Here is a 20177-nt window from a genome sequence, read left to right as displayed (position 1 = left end):
TCACCCGTCGTTGACGTAACAGTAGTTGCTCTGGTACTCTATGAGCGTGTACTTGCGCGCGGCGAAGCAACGCGTGAGGTATACGCACCGCAGTCCCGCCTTCTGTGAGTTGACCGGTGCTCCCGGCAAACAGTCGTAGTCCCCTCTGGCAATTTGAGGTATCTGTATGTTTATTGTCTATGGATAGATCAGTGTAATTACCCGTCGTTGACGTAGCAGTAGTTGTATTGATACTCTATAAGCGTGTAGTTGCGCGCGGCGAAGCAACGCGTGAGGTAAAAGCACCGCAGCTTCTTTACACACACTTCTGTGAGTGGACCGGTGCTAACGGCACACACTCGTAGTCCCCTCCAGCAATTTGAGGTATCTGTACGTTTATTGTCTATGCATAGATCAGAATTACCCGTCGTTGACGTAGCAGTAGTTGTGCTGGTACTCTATGATGTGTAGTTGCGCGCGGCATAGCAACACTCGTAGTCCTCTCCAGCAATTTGAGGTGGCTGTATGTTTATTGTCTATGGATAGATCAGTGTAATTACCCGTCGTTGACGTTGCAGTAGTTGTGCTGGTACTCTATGATGTGTAGTTGCGCGCGGCATAGCAACACTCGTAGTCCCCTCCGGCAATTTGAGGTATCTGTATGTTTATTGTCTATGGATAGATCAGTGTAATTACCCGTCGTTGACGTAGCAGTAGTTGTGCTGGTACTCTATGATGTGTAGTTGCGCGCGGCATAGCAACACTCGTAGTCCCCTCCAGCAATTTGAGGTGGCTGTATGTTTATTGTCTATGGATAGATCAGTGTAATTACCCGTCGTTGACGTAGCAGTAGTTGTGCTGGTACTCTATGATGTGTAGTTGCGCGCGGCATAGCAACACTCGTAGTCCTCTCCAGCAATTTGAGGTGGCTGTATGTTTATTGTCTATGGATAGATCAGTGTAATTACCCGTCGTTGACGTAGCAGTAGTTGTGCTGGTACTCTATGATGTGTAGTTGCGCGCGGCATAGCAACACTCGTAGTCCCCTCCGGCAATTTGAGGTATCTGTATGTTTATTGTCTATGGATAGATCAGTGTAATTACCCGTCGTTGACGTAGCAGTAGTTGTGCTGGTACTCTATGATGTGTAGTTGCGCGCGGCATAGCAACACTCGTAGTCCCCTCCAGCAATTTGAGGTGGCTGTATGTTTATTGTCTATGGATAGATCAGTGTAATTACCCGTCGTTGACGTAGCAGTAGTTGTGCTGGTACTCTATGATGTGTAGTTGCGCGCGGCATAGCAACACTCGTAGTCCCCTCCAGCAATTTAAGGTGGCTGTATGTTTATTGTCTATGGATAGATCAGTGTAATTACCCGTCGTTGACGTAGCAGTAGTTGTACTGATACTCTATAAGCGTGTAGTTGCGCGCGGCGAAGCAACGCGTGAGGTACACGCATCGTACTTCCGGGCTCTGTGTAGGCTCATCCCGCTTACATTGGTAGTCCGCTCTGAAGTTCTGAGGCAGCTGTAAAATTCAACCATACCACTAATACCCAACCGTATGTATATACTGGCGTATACGAGATGTTAACTTTAATGATACCATCACTGACTACAGGTTTGTTTTGCATCTTAACCCTTGTGGTGTTTGATGGGTCTGACAGACCCGTCACTTAACTAAATTTACATAATTTTACCAAATTTTCCAAAGTACAAGTACAAACCAGCCGACACTACTTTGCCCTAAGAGCGGGGGCACACGATGCGTTGCGGCGGTGCGGCGCCGCAGCGGTGTCGCTGCGTCATCTTACATAAAAATATCTGTGGCATGTCACACGATGCGCTCCGGCGCCGCACCGGACTTGCAACCACCGAGATGAGGCGAAAGGGGTGAATGCGTTGCGACGGCGGAGCGGCACCACAACATTATTTTATTAACAGATTGTCATAACAACGTTGCGGCGCCGCACTGCTCTTGCGCCCGCTGTCACGGTGAAATCTTTGCGATGCGGCGCCGCAACGCATCGTGTGCCGTCGCTCTTAGTCTTAAAAAGTACACGCGTCCAAATAATACGCATTTGATGCATTTATATCAACTGAGTATACATATGATGTGTGTTTTTTTTTTAAACCAAAGGCTGAAAAAAATTCAATTCATTTGAGTCATAAAGTCAATATAACGAGCTTGGTGAAGATCGTCATATTGAGATCTTGGACCATAATAAATATTGAGAAGAACATTATGAAGTTGACTCTATTGTCAAATTACATCGAGACGCGCGGCGAGCGTCTGCCGTATTCCAGAGACCGACCGACAACAAAAGCGACAAGGTATCTTTACACGAAACATTTCAGGCCACTTTTGTCTCCGAAACTCAAAATCTATTGTACATGAAAATATGAAATTAAATCCCGTAAGCTTATCTACAAATATAATAATTATAATAAATATCCTCACCGACATAGCTCAACGAGTCGCGATGCTGAAATGGCAATGGGCGGGGCACATAGTTTGAAGAGCCGATGGACGTTAGGGGCCCAAGGTGCTGGAATGGCGATCCCGCACTAGAAAGCGCTGTGTTGGTTCGAACCCCCACCAGGTAGACTGACGACATCAAGCGAGTCGCAGGGATTTGCTGGATGCAGGCGGCTCAGTATCGTGATGTTTGGAAGTCACTACAAAAGGCCTATGGTGGACGTACAGCTGATGATGATTATCTAGAATAACTAAAGTTCAAATAGTTGATGATTTGTTCTTACATTACTGTCTTTGGAGAGCTTCAGGGTGACTTGTGATCCGCGTTCATCGTTCCACTCGAGTGCGTCCTCGCTTGCATTTATGTTAGCGAGTGCCCACTCATACCCTTCTAGATGATACACTGTTCGCAGATCGGCACTCGCAGTTGTCGTGCTAGTGATCGTGGTTGTAGCGGTAGAGAAAGGTAATGAGGGGCGACCTGAAAAATATTAGCTCCGATAAAAAGGCCCCCGAAAAGAGCCTGCTATATTTTATACCGATTGTCACCATTAACTTATGACAACTTGACGATTCAAAGTGCTGGTAAACTAAGCCTAAATGAAATAAACGAACTTTAATTTACCATAGTTAAGTAGGTACGGTAGCCAATTGTTTATGTAGTTTGGACTGTGGTGGCTTTGGGCTTCGAAAGACACTCGAAAGCTTTGTAAAGATCAAACTTCAAGGGTGTTCGTTTGAAGGTTTGCCACGGATCTAAAATCTGGTGACTGGAGACATTACCTTTCATGCTATCCCATATAAAATATGTATAAAAAATTACATTTTACATGTTGTTGTTGGCCCTTGAAACATGTAAAACTCTACAGGGCAATTGAAACGCTGTCGTCCATTTTGTGACATCACAATATTACTTGATGTACTAAACGTCAAACTAATTGATAGCTAATATTTTTGTCAAGCGCTCTGTTTATAAGAGATTTGTTTACGATACATAACATCAAGCTACGACCAATAGGAGCAAAGCACCGATCGAAAATGTGGTCAAAACGGGGAAAATAATGTTCGGTCGTCGGCTAGTCTTCCTAATGTACAAATGCGAAAGGTCATTCTCACGAAATTTCTAAAACGTACAAAGATGAAATTTGGCAGGGAGGGCTTTTCAACACAAAAATATTTTTCAATTCTAACCATTAGTTCGTCAGTACTTAAGGCAGAAGTACGAAATTGCCTATTACGGGTGAGCAAATGTTGTTTGATGACGTCACGGCGTTAAACGCGAGCTGATTACCGCGCGCTCACTTTAAAATTTTATATCTCGGGAATTAATTAACATATCGAAATAATTCTTTCAGGAATATTTTTTGTTTTCAACGGAGAATACAGAAAGCTAACATTTAAAAATAGTTAACATTGTTCATTGGCTTAGTAAAAATACGTTTCTTAAAGAAAAATACATTTTTTATCACTCTTCTAGGGCAAATTGTTTGCCGTTGTACCAAAGTGGCGAAGTAACATTTGAAGCTTTATTATTTCTTTTTGTATTATTTAAGCTTAACAAACAAGATTAAGAACAAATCAATCATAAGTCTTCAAAAAAATATCGTAAAACTCAGATCCTCCTAACATGTTAGCCCGCTTTCATCTTAGACTGCATCATCACTTACCATCATGTGAGATTGTAGTCAAGGGCTAACTTTTAAAACTAGAATTAAAAAAAAATATTTCTACTTACTACTTGCGTATGCATTCCCCCAACCTCCTGTAACAAGAAGAATACAATAGTCATCAATTATATTTTATTTATTTAGAATTATTTTATCGTAATTTGAAACAAAAATAAGATACACATATTATAATGTTGAAAGTTTCAGAATAGATATATACTGTATATATCAATATAGTACCTACTTATACAGAGTGTCCCATAAATAATGAATAAAACTCAATTGGAATGAGTTTCAAAAAAACTCAGTTTTTTTCGGACTTTTAAATCTGTACTATCTATCAGTTTTTTTTTTCAATGCTGTAGCTAATGCTTACCAATGTAACGCGAAGACTTTTAATATCTACTTTTTTAAATGTCTGTGTTTTTTTTTAATTATCATCATTAACAACTCATGTTCATCTCACTGATATGCACGTTTAGGCTAATAGGGGGTTAGGCTAATAGTCCACCACGCTGGCCCAGTTGTCAGACTTCACACACCTAGGGAATTAAGATACTATATTAATAAATTATGTTTTGTGAAATACTTATTTTTCTTACAATGATCAGGAATATATGGAATGAAAGCTCTTTCAACCGCCGAGCGCTTTTTACTTATATTTTACTAAATTGAAAATTAAAGCTTACCATATCCGTCAGTACCTGAAACGAAAAATGAAATCTTATTGAGTCTTTCAGATTATACAAATTATTACTACCTCCGTGGCGCAGTGGTATGCGCGGTGGATTTAATGACGGAGGTCCTGGGTTCGATCCCCGGCTGGGCTGATTGAGGTTTTTTAATTGGTCCAGGTCTAGCTGGTGGGAGGCTTCGACCGTGGGTAGTTACCACCCTACCGATAAAGACGTACCGCCAAGCGATTTAGCGTTCCGGTACGATGTGTACAAAACGAAAGGAGTGTGGATTTTCATTCTCCTCCTAACAAGTTAGCCCGCTTCCATCTTAGATTACATCATCACTTACCATCAGGTGAGATTGTAGTCAAGGGCTAACTTGTAAAGAATAAAAAAAAATACGTTAGCCAACGTACATATGTTTTCTGCGCCAATGTCCGCGACCCAATGCGCGTGAAAATCAATGTAAACATTTATTCCATTTTTAACTTTATTACACTTTGCACTAGTTAGTAGTAGAGCGTATTGTGACAAGGCTTCTTCGAGGAAGTACCATTCCACCGTGCTAGCATGCTACTACTATATACAGGATGTCCCGTAATTAATGAATAAACGCGAATGGTAGATACACCACCTAATAATCTAAAACTAATATGAATAGTTTTAAAAAAATATCTAGGTATCCAAGTTATTTTTTCGGATTTTTAATTTTTTTCTATCTTTATTTTTTCAATGCTATTATTATTATTATTTAAAAAAAATGATTTTTGGTAAACATTACGGATGAAATTACCAATGTATTTTTATACATACTTACTGTTTATAATACACTGTTGATATTATTTTTATAAATACTGTTTTATTTATTTTGTTTCGTTTTTTTTCATTCTTTAGGTACAAGTTAGTCCTTGACTACAATCTCACCTGATGGTAAGTGATGATGCAGTCTAAGATGGAAACGGACTAACTTGTTAGAAGGAGGATGAAAATCCACACCCGTTTGAGTGCAATAATTATTTTTCTTTCATTATGATCGGGTCGATTTAAAAAAAATGTCCTGTACCATTTTAAAATTTGTACACTTGTCAAGGTTCGTAAATTGGTATAAAACGTAAGTAAAAGTGTAGGACATGTTGAATTTTCAATACATCATATTTTTTTAAAGTGTTGTTTTCCAATTTATCTTTAAAATGTATAACAATATCTACCTTTTACTAACACAGTCATAGCTATGCGAGCTAGTCTAAGCTTAGCTCTTGGTCTGCATAGTAGTAGAATAGAAATCACTAAAGTGTGTTTTTTCACTACAGAGACAAAAATGACGTTTCATGTGTTGCCTGATTTTTAAATGCAGTAAATAGGGACGTCACAAAATCGATATTCAGGAATTAAATAATTGCTTAGTATTCGAATCAAATTCGTTAGGATAACCTTATTCTTTATATGCTGGTCACATTATTTTTATGTTTGACGTTTCTAATTGTCATTTCAGTCTCTGCTTTAAAAAAATAGACTATAGTGTAGGTAACTCGCGTCACTCTAGTGACGTCTCTCCTCTACTATTGGTTACAGAGCAAGATCCCAGCGCGATCTGCCACAGCTCATTTTCTCAAAGAATAAAAAAAAAGAGATACAACCTTTAGTGTCACCGCACACGGGCCACACGTGGCAGCCACATACGCCGCTACAAGAAGAAGAAGCACCCACAGTTTCAGCAAATAAATTTATAAAAAAAAAAGAAGGGGCCACAAAAGTAGCTAAAGCGCGCGACAGCCACTTGTGGTCGACACTTGTGGTCGGTGGCTGCTACTTTTTTAACTCATACATGCAGTATCATAATAGCGCGTGTGGCCAGTGGCATGCACAAGGCTTTTAACTAGGTCATGCACTCTGAGTAAAAATTGGAAAGTTAAAAGTCAAACTATGTATTCTCTGGTCCAACTTCGGTTTGTACTGAGTCTTCAGGGTAGGCAGTGCATTTATGCATATGTGAAGTGGAGGCCACTGGGTGCGGGCCACAAGAAGCGAGCAGCGATGATTGTAGCGTGTAGCGGTCAGCGGCGTCAACCGTGTGCGCGAGTCCATATAAAATGTATGAAAACTACAGGAAACATGCCGGTTCTCAGACCAATTATAGAAGGACCTGTATCGCACTCATGGTCACGAACAAAATTGTCTGTCATTTTCTGAGGAAAACGAGCTTAGATTTGGTATATATCTTATACTAAACTAGAAGTTTTTGCCTGTTTTTTACACAATTTAATTACACAAAAAGGTATTTTTACGGAGCTCTTTAACTGACGAACACGATTATAACTATTTAACATCGATTCTATAGAGACAGTTTTTATAATCGCATTAGATCGTTGATCATATACTTTGACAGAAAAGTAACGTCTAGCGAGGCAGATCCTATACAATAATTGGTCTGAGTGCCGGAAGCGGCGTTTTGTGGTTGTGGCCGGTGACCCGTGTGCGGAAGCCCTTAGTTTTCAGTAGCGTCTCATGTGCTTGGTCCATTACTTTAACTCCGATTGGCTGCCTCAATAGAAACTTTTAACTTACTAGTTTCATATGCACCATAGCCCTGGGCGCCGCCTGAAAAAAAAATAACCTATTGTATTTACTAAAACATTAGGTATATAGGGCCTAAAATGCGCACCACGACATTTCTCGAAGCGAGAGAAAGACAAAATATGTCGACCAAATAAATCTTGATCCATGTTTATAAAAATATAGCAGTTAGAGCAATAGTGAGATTGGTCACCGTGGTCTTACTTACTATATGCTCCAGAGTTCTGGTTAGTACCTGTAATAAAAATTTTGAAATTAATGAAATTTGTACTTTTTATCCTACTAATATTATAAAGGCGAAAGTTTGTGTGTAAGTATGTTTGTTCCTCTTTTACGCTGCGGCTACTGAAGCGATTTGGCTGAAATTTGGAATGGAAATAGATTTTACTCTGGATTAACACATAGGCTACTTTTCATCCACGGTTCCCGCGGGATTTGTGAATACTGAATTCCACGCGGATGAAATCGCGGGCGTCCGCTAGTATAAAATATATCGTCCGGTGGTTTCTGGTGGATATCTTAAAGTATGTAGATATTTCTTAAATTTCTACTTAAGAAACGTTTTCCATATAAGAAATAATGTAATATTCTATACACCAAAAATATTGCGTTTAGTAGCAATAAAACGCAAATGACGTCATCGGTTCTAGATCAGGTAGGTATAGACAGATTTTTACGACACGACATCCGGCAACCAACCAATAAGGAGGGAAATTAACGACCTCCGTGACACAGTGGTGCACAGTGGATTTGCAAGATGGATGTCCTGGGTTCGATTCCCAGCTGAGCCGATTGAGGTTTTCTTAATCGATTCAAGTTTGGCTGGGAGGACGCCTTGGCCGTGGCTAGTTACTACAATACTACCTACCTGCTACTACCTATCGGCAAAGACGTACCGCCATGATGTATGGATTTTCATCCTAATCCTAACAAGTTAGCCCAGTTCCATCTTAGATTGTGTAGTGTTTGTGTATATATACACCGGTAGTGGGACAAGGCAGGCAAGAACCGGGTCCGTAGTCTGGGCAAGCGATTTTGCCAATTACCAAGTAACAGAACACAACAATTTACGGATAATAATTATAACTAGGTACTTACAGTTTTTTTTACCTCGTCGTCATTTACTGTATTAGCAGTAAGTCACCGTCTCACCACTACACTATAATGGCCAGCAGCACACGTTCGCCTCCTCTCGATGCCAGAGACAGACTGCCTGCCTTGTCCCACTACCGGTGTATATATACACAAACACTACAGATTACATCATCACTTACCATCAGTTGAGATTGTAATCAAGGGCTAACTTGTAAATTATAAAAAAAGAATTGAGAAATAGTGCTTATTTATGTACTCTCCTAGTGATGTCTCTACAATTTGTTATCTTTTATGAGATTGGCTGACGTGGTCAAGACTTGTAACTTACCAGATCCACTGTTATGGCCTGAAATAAAGAAAAACATTTTATTTTTACGGCATCAGAAATGGATAGCATTTTATTACTAACTAGCGCACGTCTGCGACTTCGTCCGCGTGAAACTACCCTACCCTACCCCACTCCCTCTCTACAGCTACCCTACCATACAGGGGATGAGTAGGGACTACCCTACCTGTACTCTACCACGCGACGGAAGCATATAAAATGGAGTAATTTCTCCCGTTTTCCCAACATTTCTCTTCACTGCTCTATTCCTATTGACCGTAGCGTGATATACTATAACCTGCCCAGGAGTATGGAAAATAATTGTACCAAGTTACGTTAAAATCCGTCGAGTAGATTTTTTTCTATAAAGAACATACAGACAGACAGACAAAAATGTTACTGATTGCATTTTTGGCATCAGTATCGATCACTAATCACCCCCTGATAATAATTTTGGAAATATACATATTTCATGTACAGAATTGACCTCTCTACAGATTTATTATAAGTAGGTATATTAGATATGCAGTATATCGTGAACAGAATTAGACAAATTTTTCAACTAATGTCGGAAGAGGAGTCATAATCCCATCTCTTCTTTCAAACGCAACGAAAGAGATATTTCCGTTTGCGTTGCTATTGGTTGACATTTGTCTATTTCTCTTTACGATATACGCGTATTAGGCATACACTTAAATGGTCCAGGTCTGGCTGGTGGGAGGCTTCGGACGTGGCTAGTTACCACCCTACCGTCAAAGACGTACCGCCAAGCGATTTAGCGTTTCGGTACGATGTCTTAACTTGTAACTAATAAAAAAGCGGCGAAGTGCGACTCGCCCATGAAGGGTTCCGTAGCAGCAAGTAACATAAACTTCTTGCTCATTAATTACATAATTATACACATGATATATGTACATATTATTATGATTACGATTTATGACGTATAAAAAAAAACTACTTACAAGATCACTTCAAACCAATTTTCGGTGGAAGTTTGCATGGTAATGTAATCATATATTTTTTTTATTTTATCGTTCTCTTATTTTAGAACTTACAGGGGGGTTTACACACATTTTACCACTTCGGAAGCGTCTCTCGCGCAAACTATTCAGTTTAGAAAAAAAATATATTGGAAACTTCAATATCATTTTTAAAGACCTATCCGTATATATCTCACACGTATGTATTTGATGAAAAAAAAATTGAGTTTCAGTTTTAAGTATGGGGGACCCCCATAAATGTTATTTTTCCTATTTTCGTATGAAAATCTTTATGCGGTCCACGGAATAAGTCTACTCACCAAGTTTCAACATAGCTCTTATGGTTTCGGAAATAAGAGTCTGTGACATACGGACGGACAACCAGACATGACGAATCGTTAAGGGTTCCGTTTTAAGGGCTACAGAACCCTAAAAAAATAGAGAAATACTGCTTATTTCTTTACTCTCATAGTGATGTCTCTACAATTTGTTATTTTAAATGTATGAGATTGACTTGTGACTTACCATATGCACCATATTGGCCTGTAATAAAAAAAATAAACCATTTTATATTTATTAAATCAGGTTATAGATAACATTTTATTTATGCACATATTATTTTGTTACAAAAATAGACAAAATTTCAACCAATGGCGGCGGAGTCGTCCCATTTCCATCTCTTTCTTCCAAATGCAACGAATGAGATAGCGATATTTCTGTTTGCGTTGCTATTGGTTGACATTTGTCCATCTTTTTTAACAATTTACTTTGTTTGTAATAGATATACGGTATATAATAATAGTTTTGAAGCCTATGCAAAATAAATAAACTTGAACCTACAACAACAATTTAGAAAAACATTATAACACTGCAAGCAAGTTGCAAGCGTCTAAGCTGACGCCACCTGGTTTCACCCTCGCAGTTCTCATTTCCATAGGAGTACGGGGCAACATACTTACATTAACCTGATCTGGGAGGCAATCCCAGGACATCTGCAGGGCTAGCACGGGCAAGGGAGAAATTTATCCACGGGGAGAGGATAAAACGTTTATCCCCCACACTCGTTTTATCCACTCACCGCGCATGGGCACGCCGGTGGATATATTATCCCCGGTGGATAAACGGAGGAAAGACTTGTCCATTTGTAGATATCTTATAAATTGGCATTAGGTATATTAATAGCCCGAAATAAACATAAATTTGATAATATTTGGTTATTTTGTGCATATTATTTATCTGTTTTCTGTTGGCATTGTTTTGTTTGGTGATTGTTTTTTGCGGTGGTTTGTAGTAGGTATCTATAGTATCTATCATACTAGCGGACCTGGTCAAGCTTCGTTTTTACATAAGTGCACTTATTCTCTATCCCTACTTTACCCTTCTATACCTCTATCCCTACCCTACCCCTGCCCAAACCCCTACCCTACCCCTACCCTACCCCTACCCTACTACTACCCTACCCCTACCCTACCCCTACCCTACCCCTGCCCTACCCCTACCCTACCCTACCCCTACCCTACCCCTACCCCTACTCTACCCCTACCCTACCCCTGCCCTACCCCTGCCCTACCCCTGCCCTACCCCTACCCTATCCCTACCCTACCCCTACCCTACCCTACCCCTACCCTACCCTTGCCCTACCCCTACCCTACCCTACCCCTACCCTACCCTACCCTACCCTACCCCTACCCTACCCTACCCCTACCATACCCCTACCCTACCCCTACCCTACCCCTACCCTACCCCATATTGCGAAGCAATTGTTAAAGACCAAAACATGCGAGACATAATTGTTTTTTTAAGTAAAGTTTTATCCCCACATCAACTTCACAGGGATAAATTTATCGCGTTTAAATGTCAAAAGTCCCAAAGTATATCATTTTATTCACTCCATATGCCATAGTCGAGGAAAAGATCTCCACGCGTAATGTCAATCGGGGATTAATTTGTCTTTCCCTTGTGGCCATGCTATGACGGGTGGATTTATATCCTTAGTTATGTAATATATATATATATATATATATATATATATATATACACAAACACTACAGATTGCATCATCACTTACCATCAGTTGAGATTGTAATCAAGGGCTAACTTATAAATCATAAAAAAAGAATTGAGAAATAGTGCTTATTTCTGTACTCTCCTAGTGATGTCTCTACAATTTGTTATCTTTTATGAGATTGGCTGACGTGGTCAAAACTTGTAACTTACCAGATCCACTGTTATGGCCTGAAATAAAAAAAAAACATTTTATTTTACGGCATCAGAAATGGATAGCATTTTATTACTAACTAGCGCACGTCTGCGACTTCGTCCGCGTGAAACTACCCTACCCTACCCCACTCCCTCTCTACAGCTACCCTACCATACAGGGGATGAGTAGGGACTACCCTACCTGTACTCTACCACGCGACGGAAGCATATAAAATGGAGTAATTTCTCCCGTTTTCCCAACATTTCTCTTCACTGCTCTATTCCTATTGACCGTAGCGTGATATACTATAACCTGCCCAGGAGTATGGAAAATAATTGTACCAAGTTACGTTAAAATCCGTCGAGTAGATTTTTTTCTATAAAGAACATACAGACAGACAGACAAAAATGTTACTGATTGCATTTTTGGCATCAGTATCGATCACTAATCACCCCCTGATAATAATTTTGGACGCTTGGCGGTACGTCTTTGCCGGTAGGGTGGTAGCGTGGTAGCGGTAGTGGTAGGTTTAGCGTGTCGGTACGATGTCCTAACTTGTAACTAATAAAAAAGCGGCCAAGTGCGACTCGCCCATGAAGGGTTCCGTAGCAGCAAGTAACATAAACTTCTTGCTCATTAATTACATAATTATACACATGATATATGTACATATTATTATGATTACGATTTATGACGTATAAAAAAAAACTACTTACAAGATCACTTCAAACCAATTTTCGGTGGAAGTTTGCATGATAATGTAATCATATATTTTTTTTTATTTTATCGTTCTCTTATTTTAGAACTTACAGGGGGGTTTACCACATTTTACCACTTTGGAAGCGCCTCTCGCGCAAACTATTCAGTTTAGAAAAAAAATATATTGGAAACTTCAATATCATTTTTGACGGTCGGACAACCAGACATGACGAATCGTAAAGGGTTCCGTTTTTGCCATTTGGCTACGGAACCCTAAAAAATAGAGAATAGTGCTTATTTATTTACTCTCATAGTGATTTCTCAACAATTTGTTATTTTATATGTATGAGATTGTATGCGTTGGTGGAAACTTGTGACTTACCATATCCACCATATTGGCCTGTAATAAAAAAATAACCATTTTATATTTATTGAATCAGGATAAGATAACACTTTATTACCGCAGTATATGTTACAAAAATAAACAAAATTTCAACCAATGGCGGCGGAGTAGTCCCAGTTGTTCTTCCAAATGCAACGAATGAGATAGCGTTAATTCTGTTTGCGTTGCTATTGGTTGACATTTGTCCATCTCTTTTAACAATATACTTTGTTTGTAATAGATATACGGTATATAATAAAAGTTTTGAAGCCTATGCAAAATAAATAAACTTGAACCAACAACAACAATTTAGAAAAACATTATAACACTGCAAGCAAGTTGCAAGCGTCTAAGCTGACGCCACATGGTTTCACCCTCGCAGTTCTCATTTCCATAGGAGTACGGGGCAACATGTAGCCTATAGCCTAGCATATAACATATAGCCTATAGCCTAGCATATAACATAGAGCCTATAACGAGGATATATAGCCCCGTTTAAGAAGACATACAAATCTAGATTAAATCTTACATTAACCTGATCTGGGAGGCAATCCCAGATCATTACCAACCCATGCTCGGCTCACTATTGAGCACGAGTCTCCTATCAGAATTAGATGGGTTTGAGGGGTTATGCCTTAATCCACCACGCAGGCACAATGCGGATTGGCAGACTTCTTACACGTAGAGAATTAAGAAAATTCTCAGGTATGCAGGTTTCTTCAGGATGTTTTTCCTGCACCGTTTGAGACACGTGATATTTAATTTCTTAAAATGCACATAACTCAAAAGTACATGCCCCGAACCGCATACGAACCCACGCCCTCCGAATCGAAGGCAACGTTCATATCCACTGGGCTACCACGTCACTGGGTTAACCAATGAAGTAAGAAAATTAAATGTAAAGTAAGAACTTACCGTATTTGCCGCCATGATGCGCAATGCCTGAAATTATAAAATGGAATTTAATATTACACACCTAAAGTTATCTTGTCCCTCTGGTAGGTACGTTAAGTTATGGAATCTTTTCCCTTTGAACATACTAATATAATGTAATGAAATAAAGGTCCGAAATATATCGATATTAACTAATAAAACTTAAGGATTTCTTATAAAAATAATTCAAAAGTCACGTATTTTTTGAACTTTTCGAAACGTCAAAAACGCTGTCGTCTATTTTGTGTCGTCACAATGTTACTTGATGTACTAAACGTCAAACTAATTGTTAAATATTATTTTTCTCAAACGCTCCGTTTGTAATGGATTTGACGTTTGGAAAGGATCCGTGAGGTCTTGAAACTGTTGAAATATAGACTATCATGGCCGACAGTTGACTCGAACTATCAAAAAAAAAAAAAAATATCACGTCTCAAAAAATAATTTTTTTTTTTTTACAATCTAAGTAGAACAATAATGAACAATTTAAGACCATTAAAAAAGTGTCAACTAGCCTATTGACGTGGCACTATATACGCCGTAAAATATAATATGCAAATTAAGCTTTTTTGTTTGTGTTAAACCACACTTTATCTTTAGGAATTGTCCAAAAATCTTTCCTGTAGGTACCTCTGATAGTTGCTTAAATTATATAATAAAAATAAGTATAAGCATGATTATGTAGATAAGTTGCAAAACAAAAAAATTTTTTTACTTACCAAAGTGATGTCCGGAGTGGGTTCCTAAAATGTAAAATATAAATAAATATAAATTACTTACATAATATGTAATATTTTTTGATATTTTCAAGTTTTAGTCAATATATTATATTTAAGTTTAATAGGTACTTTGACTAAAATTTACCAATCATACATTTTTAATTGTATTTAAATTGTACTTTAGCTAGAGCAATTTTTGTTATTTAACATTTTTTTTTTTAAATCTATATAAAGCAAGATTTATAAATATAAAATTTTAACAAGAGTAAGTAAGAAAGAAAATAAAAATCAATTACAAGAGAAAATAAATAAGATTTATAGATTTAAAATTTCAATTTTTAATTTAAAAATTAAATTATTTACATATAAATCTTGTTTTAAGTGATGAGAATAAAATCAAATTCGGCTATAGTACAGATTGACCGCTGTAGTCGAAACTTACCACTAAATCCACCGCCATAGCTAGAGCCAACACCTGTAATTACAAATGACACCATTTAAAAATGAGAAAAGAAATGATATCTAAATAGGTGCCAAATTATTTATTAAAACATAACGAATTCTTAACCAAAAATAAAATTACTTTATTATACACTAACATACCCGGTCAAGCTTCGCTTTGACATAACCTATCCTATCACCTACTCGAGCCTACCTACCCAAGCTACCTCTACCAAACCCCTACCCTACCTCTACCCTACCTCTACCGTACTCCTACCCTACCCTGACCCTACCCCTACCCTACTGCTACCCTACACTACTGCTACCCTACCCTACCAATACTCTCCCCTCCTCTACCCCTCCCCTCCCCTCCCCTGCCCCTACCCTACTTCTACCCTACTCATACCCTACCCCTACTCTATCCCTTACACTAACATCAATCAATTGCCTTCCCAGAACTTCACCACTAACACTTCAACTTTATTGTATCGTATTAAATTTCAAATTGCCTAATTAATTTAAGTGTTATTACGAATAGTTTGTATGGGAGAATGCTTTTTTAAACTTTTTGATTTTTTCTCTCCGTAAAAACATCGTCGTACTTCAAGGAATATTCTTAAAAGGAATCAGCCGTTCTCGAGATTTGCACTTATGAAGATTCAAGATTTATATGTATATTATATAGTTAGCATACATCGATCTCCTAGTAAAAAGTCGATGCACAATGCGACCAAAATACGTCCCCACTCAATGAGTGCCAAACACAACTTCTTGGCATTCAATTAAAGTAGTAGTTGTAAATTCAACCATAAACTCAATCCTTAAGGTTGAATTTGCTCTGATTTTATTGAATAATGGACTATTTAAAGCCCTGATAATAAGGTCCAACATATAATTTTCTTTAACAATAATTCTAAAACTGCCAAAACAAAATTGGCCAGTTTTTAAGTGACATTTTCTACATGATTGTGCGTCCTTTTATTATAAGAGGTCAATGATAGCATAGCATTTATTTTATCATAACTTCGTCCTCTTTTTGCTACAATAAAGTTTTTCTACTCCCATTTCGTAATCTACTCAATATAAAACCTCAAACCATAACACAAAGCTATTAATTACAGGTTGTATAGTAATGTTCATTACTACACAGGTAAACTGTGCTACAATGTTCCAATCGGCTACAAAATTCAGGCTTCCTTGCGACAAAATCTGGGACGCCACGCCGATACAAAATCGAGGAGGCATGCTCATTGCCAATTATATATTATTTACCTATACTACAGCCTTTCTTGATGAGTACTGTTGTGAAACTGCAAGCTATAAAATCCTTTTCTAAAATTCTAGTACGACTATTTTTTAAGTAGTATTTACTTAAAAATTTGCCACTTGAAAAATTTTTTTGATCCCTTAATTTTTTTCGATCTAAAATTTTAAGATAATTCTTCGTGATTTGCCGCTCGTCTGTAGGGCCCCCCAACTAATTTTGATACGGAGCCCCTCCAAGGCACGCTACGCCACTGTTTAAACTAAACTACACATTGTATTAATCAATTGTGTTGTTTCTGTATCCTCGAATTAAATTTCAATGGCTATGTAGTAAGTGCCACTTATACTTTATAGTACGTTTGATAAGATTCATCTTGTGAAGCGTCGATCGTAGATCGTTAGATAGGCCCCAAAGCGTCGCGGAATTGTCATTAGTTTCGCACGTAGAGCACGTCATCACTCGTCATAGACAAATATTGATCAGAAGTGATAAAGTTCTGATTGACTGACCTACACAGTACTGTATGAGGAATCAATTTAGGAAGTTTGATAGAAAATAATAAATATAAAAGATAATGTACTTCTATCTTTAATGTGTTAGGTACTACTTATGAACATCTTAAAATTAAAAATTCCTGTATTTTAAATGATATGTTTTAAATAAAAGAATATATTAATTGTGTATAGTATACAAAGACCTGGTCCAAAATGGACTTTCGACTTCTTTGTCATTAGATTAAAATGAAAAAAAAAAATGTAATGAAACTTACCGGAAGCTGCGCCGCCAGTTAGACGTCTGTCTGCAAAATAAATATTTATAGGTGTTGAATTATCTAAAAAAATAGCAACTAATCCTATTAAAAAGTAAGAGGTCAATGCAACTAACTTATATTTTTAAGCCCGTCTTTCTAAAAAAGGATTTTTGGGCGTATTTAATTAATGATCGATCGATTTTGAGCGATCCACGGCAGCGCCGTGTGACGGTGTAGGTACCTTCGAAAGTAATAATAATTGTAGATACACTGTCAATCAAAATAATGGACTAATTTCAATTAAAAATAGTAAAAGATTTCTGTAGAAAAAATAAAAAATGCGTATTTTATCTATTTTTTTCAAACGCCTAAAACGCTGTTTTAGGCGTGACTACGCGGTAAATGACTACATGCATGATATAGAAAAATAATAAAAACGATCTCCCTATCACTCGACAACTAAAGCTACGCCCAAACTGGGCTCCATAGCTTGCATTATATAATAAAAGTGTGACTAGTATAATTTTTATATTATATAATGTAAAATATGTATTGCTTTAATGATAATAAATGATAAATGATGACTGTTGGTCGTTTTCTCACGAGTTATCAATTCTACAAAATTTTTCAGTGTACCTAAATATTTTAAATTACGGTTTTTATTAAAAAAACTGAAAGGCATAAACTAAAAATTGCTTGACGTAATGGCCATCATGGCGGGCCGTGTTTTCTGACGTAACCAAAAGCTCATTTAAAAATTAATTAATTATTGTTTTCCATGGCTGTAACGCATATTATCTGGTATAAAGATGTTCTCAAGAACTTACTTACAGTGATCTATGGGCCGAAGAAAGCTCAGAGTCCCACAGCGGGCGATGGAGCAAGCTATGCTAGGAGTGTCTCTGCGTGATCGAATCAGAAATGAGGAGATCCGCAGAAAAACTAAAGTCACCGACATAGCTCAACGTGTCGCGAAGCTGAAGTGGCGATGGGCGGGGCACATAGTTCGAAGAGCCGATAGTCCCTACAAAAGGCCTATGTCCTGCAGTGGACGTCCATCGGCTGATGAGATGATAATGAAGAACTTACTTGATTGGACAAAAAGCACCGGTCCTTCGATTGAAGAGACGGTTAATCCGTCACCTGAAGCAAATTCAAAGTCAATTTAAGTTGTAATTATGCAGATTAAGGTATTACTGGACTATCACCTTAGTGTTCAAACAAAGTTGGTCTAAAAATCAGCAGACAAAAAAAACATTGTGTCGGTCAAAAAAGAGTAAAACCTTTTTTTTTAAATTTTAGTCTGTATAAGTTAGAAATCTATATGTTCTGTATGATCAAGCTGATATCACGGTCTAATGAATGATTTCATGTTTTTTTTCGCATTTGTGTACATTAAGCTACTAAGGCTTTATATAGACATCGTATTACTTCTTAGCTAAGTATACATAATAACATTGTAACAATAATTACATTTTTGATTTTCAACTTATATTTAAAAGTATACTTTACGAGTATATTACGAGTTGTGACTTCAATAAATTTAAAACAAAAAAATACGCTAAAATTTAAAAAAGAATTACTTACCAGTACTAGTACCCGAGTAGGTAAGACTCTGGAGCTTCGAATGTCTTACTTTTCTATACGGCAAAAATTCTAGAAAATTATATAGAAATAAATTATACAGTAATAATTATAAGAACAGTAAAATCTAAATATATCTCTCATTACGCAATATCGAAAATTCTTGACGAACAAAGATGTTCGCACGAGGGTAGTTTATACTTAGTAGATGTCCTCTTAAAACGGATTTTGCGACAGGGCCGGATTAAGGAGGTCTAAGGAAGGATGAAGTCGCGGGCGTCTGCTAGTTTATAATAAACTACAAGTGGCTGACCCCCTAAACGTTGTTTTGCGTTATAATTTTTTTCTAGGGATTAAAAAACTAACAAACTTTAACTCCTTAGCATAGATAGATATCTCGAATCTGGGTGTATAGCCATGTGTCACGTCAATTCTCTTTCTTCAGACGATAACGCAACGAAAACTAAAAAAAATGTATGGGAATGACAGATACGATCGATAATAATTTGATCACGTGACTTATCGTAATGATTGTCATACATTTTTAATAAGCGAAGCTTTTGCGATTGTTGTAAAAGAATCGATGTGCCACGTGGCTAAATAGCCTGTAGATATTTTAATTATGTATGTACTCACTTGGGTCGTCTACTGTTTCAGCGTCTACAACGTCATCGACTTCGGTTTTGTTAAGCCGGACTACCACTAGTGACGTCAGAGGCGTTACGAACGAGTACTAGAAGCAGATAGAAGGCCTGTAGAATTGGGCATTTGAAACTTTTGAATATATTGGTAAGCCTTCTTTAGTAAATTGGGATGATGTCTTAGTTTGAATTTTTATGGGACAGTTTGTAGAATAAATCATAATAATAATCATCAAAATAAATAACCTATATTTAATTTCAAAATCAGTCAAAAATCTTTTAACGTAATTAGATGAAAAATCATACTTTTTAGCATCCTTACATTAAATGTGAAAATTTTCATTATAATCAAATAACAAAGATACTGTTCGCGTAGTTTCAACAGTTCTCGACAGATGGCGGTATAAATAGTGTAACTCGCGCTAACGTTTGTTTACTTGACTTTATATAGTACAAACCATGTTAGATAGTTTTTTCTGTTCAGTTTATGTGTGTGCAATTAATAAATATTCAGTTCAGTTAAAGTCAGTGTTTCATTGGACTCGGGTAGTGCGCCGTAACCCGTTCAGAATTTCAGATACTATTTCTAGATTTGTATGAACACACGTACACATTTAACGATCTCACGAAGCGATGACGTCATCCGTTCGTACTATTTAGTATAAAGCTCCGCAAATATACCTCAATTTATATCCCTTTAGCTCCGATCCCTTTTACCCTGTTCTCAGCAGGGCATCTGCGAACAGGGTAACTAAAATATCATATTCTTAAAATAATTTTTAAA

The 20177-nt window shown here is 37.5% G+C and overlaps 1 protein-coding gene across 9 annotated transcripts in view; it reads right to left on the bottom strand.

Moving 5' to 3' along the window:
- LOC112058417 (inter-alpha-trypsin inhibitor heavy chain H3) overlaps window positions 1–20177 on the bottom strand; it is a 43731-nt gene that overhangs the window by 1315 nt on the left and 22239 nt on the right. For 2 of the 9 annotated variants that reach the window (XM_052891456.1, XM_052891455.1), the window contains 17 exons: window positions 19389–19485; window positions 18756–18824; window positions 18258–18311; window positions 17187–17216; window positions 15152–15184; window positions 14710–14733; window positions 13973–13999; window positions 13058–13075; window positions 11994–12011; window positions 10302–10319; window positions 8800–8817; window positions 7585–7611; window positions 7368–7400; window positions 4815–4829; window positions 4194–4220; window positions 2743–2939; window positions 1356–1507 (listed from right to left, as the gene is read on the bottom strand). In XM_052891456.1, coding sequence (XP_052747416.1) covers window positions 1356–1507; window positions 2743–2939; window positions 4194–4220; window positions 4815–4829; window positions 7368–7400; window positions 7585–7611; window positions 8800–8817; window positions 10302–10319; window positions 11994–12011; window positions 13058–13075; window positions 13973–13999; window positions 14710–14733; window positions 15152–15184; window positions 17187–17216; window positions 18258–18311; window positions 18756–18824; window positions 19389–19485 — 857 coding nt within the window. Of the gene's footprint in view, window positions 1–1355; window positions 1508–2742; window positions 2940–4193; window positions 4221–4501; window positions 4668–4727; window positions 4830–7367; window positions 7401–7584; window positions 7612–8799; window positions 8818–10100; window positions 10206–10301; window positions 10320–11993; window positions 12012–13057; window positions 13076–13972; window positions 14000–14709; window positions 14734–15151; window positions 15185–17186; window positions 17217–18257; window positions 18312–18755; window positions 18825–19388; window positions 19486–20177 lie in introns of those variants that run through there. The other 7 variants (XR_008252438.1, XR_008252437.1, XM_052891458.1 and 4 more) reach the window with 7 other exon arrangements.

Source organism: Bicyclus anynana, chromosome 4 (genome assembly GCF_947172395.1).
Source record: "Bicyclus anynana chromosome 4, ilBicAnyn1.1, whole genome shotgun sequence".
Taxonomy (NCBI): Eukaryota; Metazoa; Arthropoda; class Insecta; order Lepidoptera; family Nymphalidae; genus Bicyclus; species Bicyclus anynana.
This window is presented reverse-complemented; position numbering and strand designations above follow the sequence as displayed.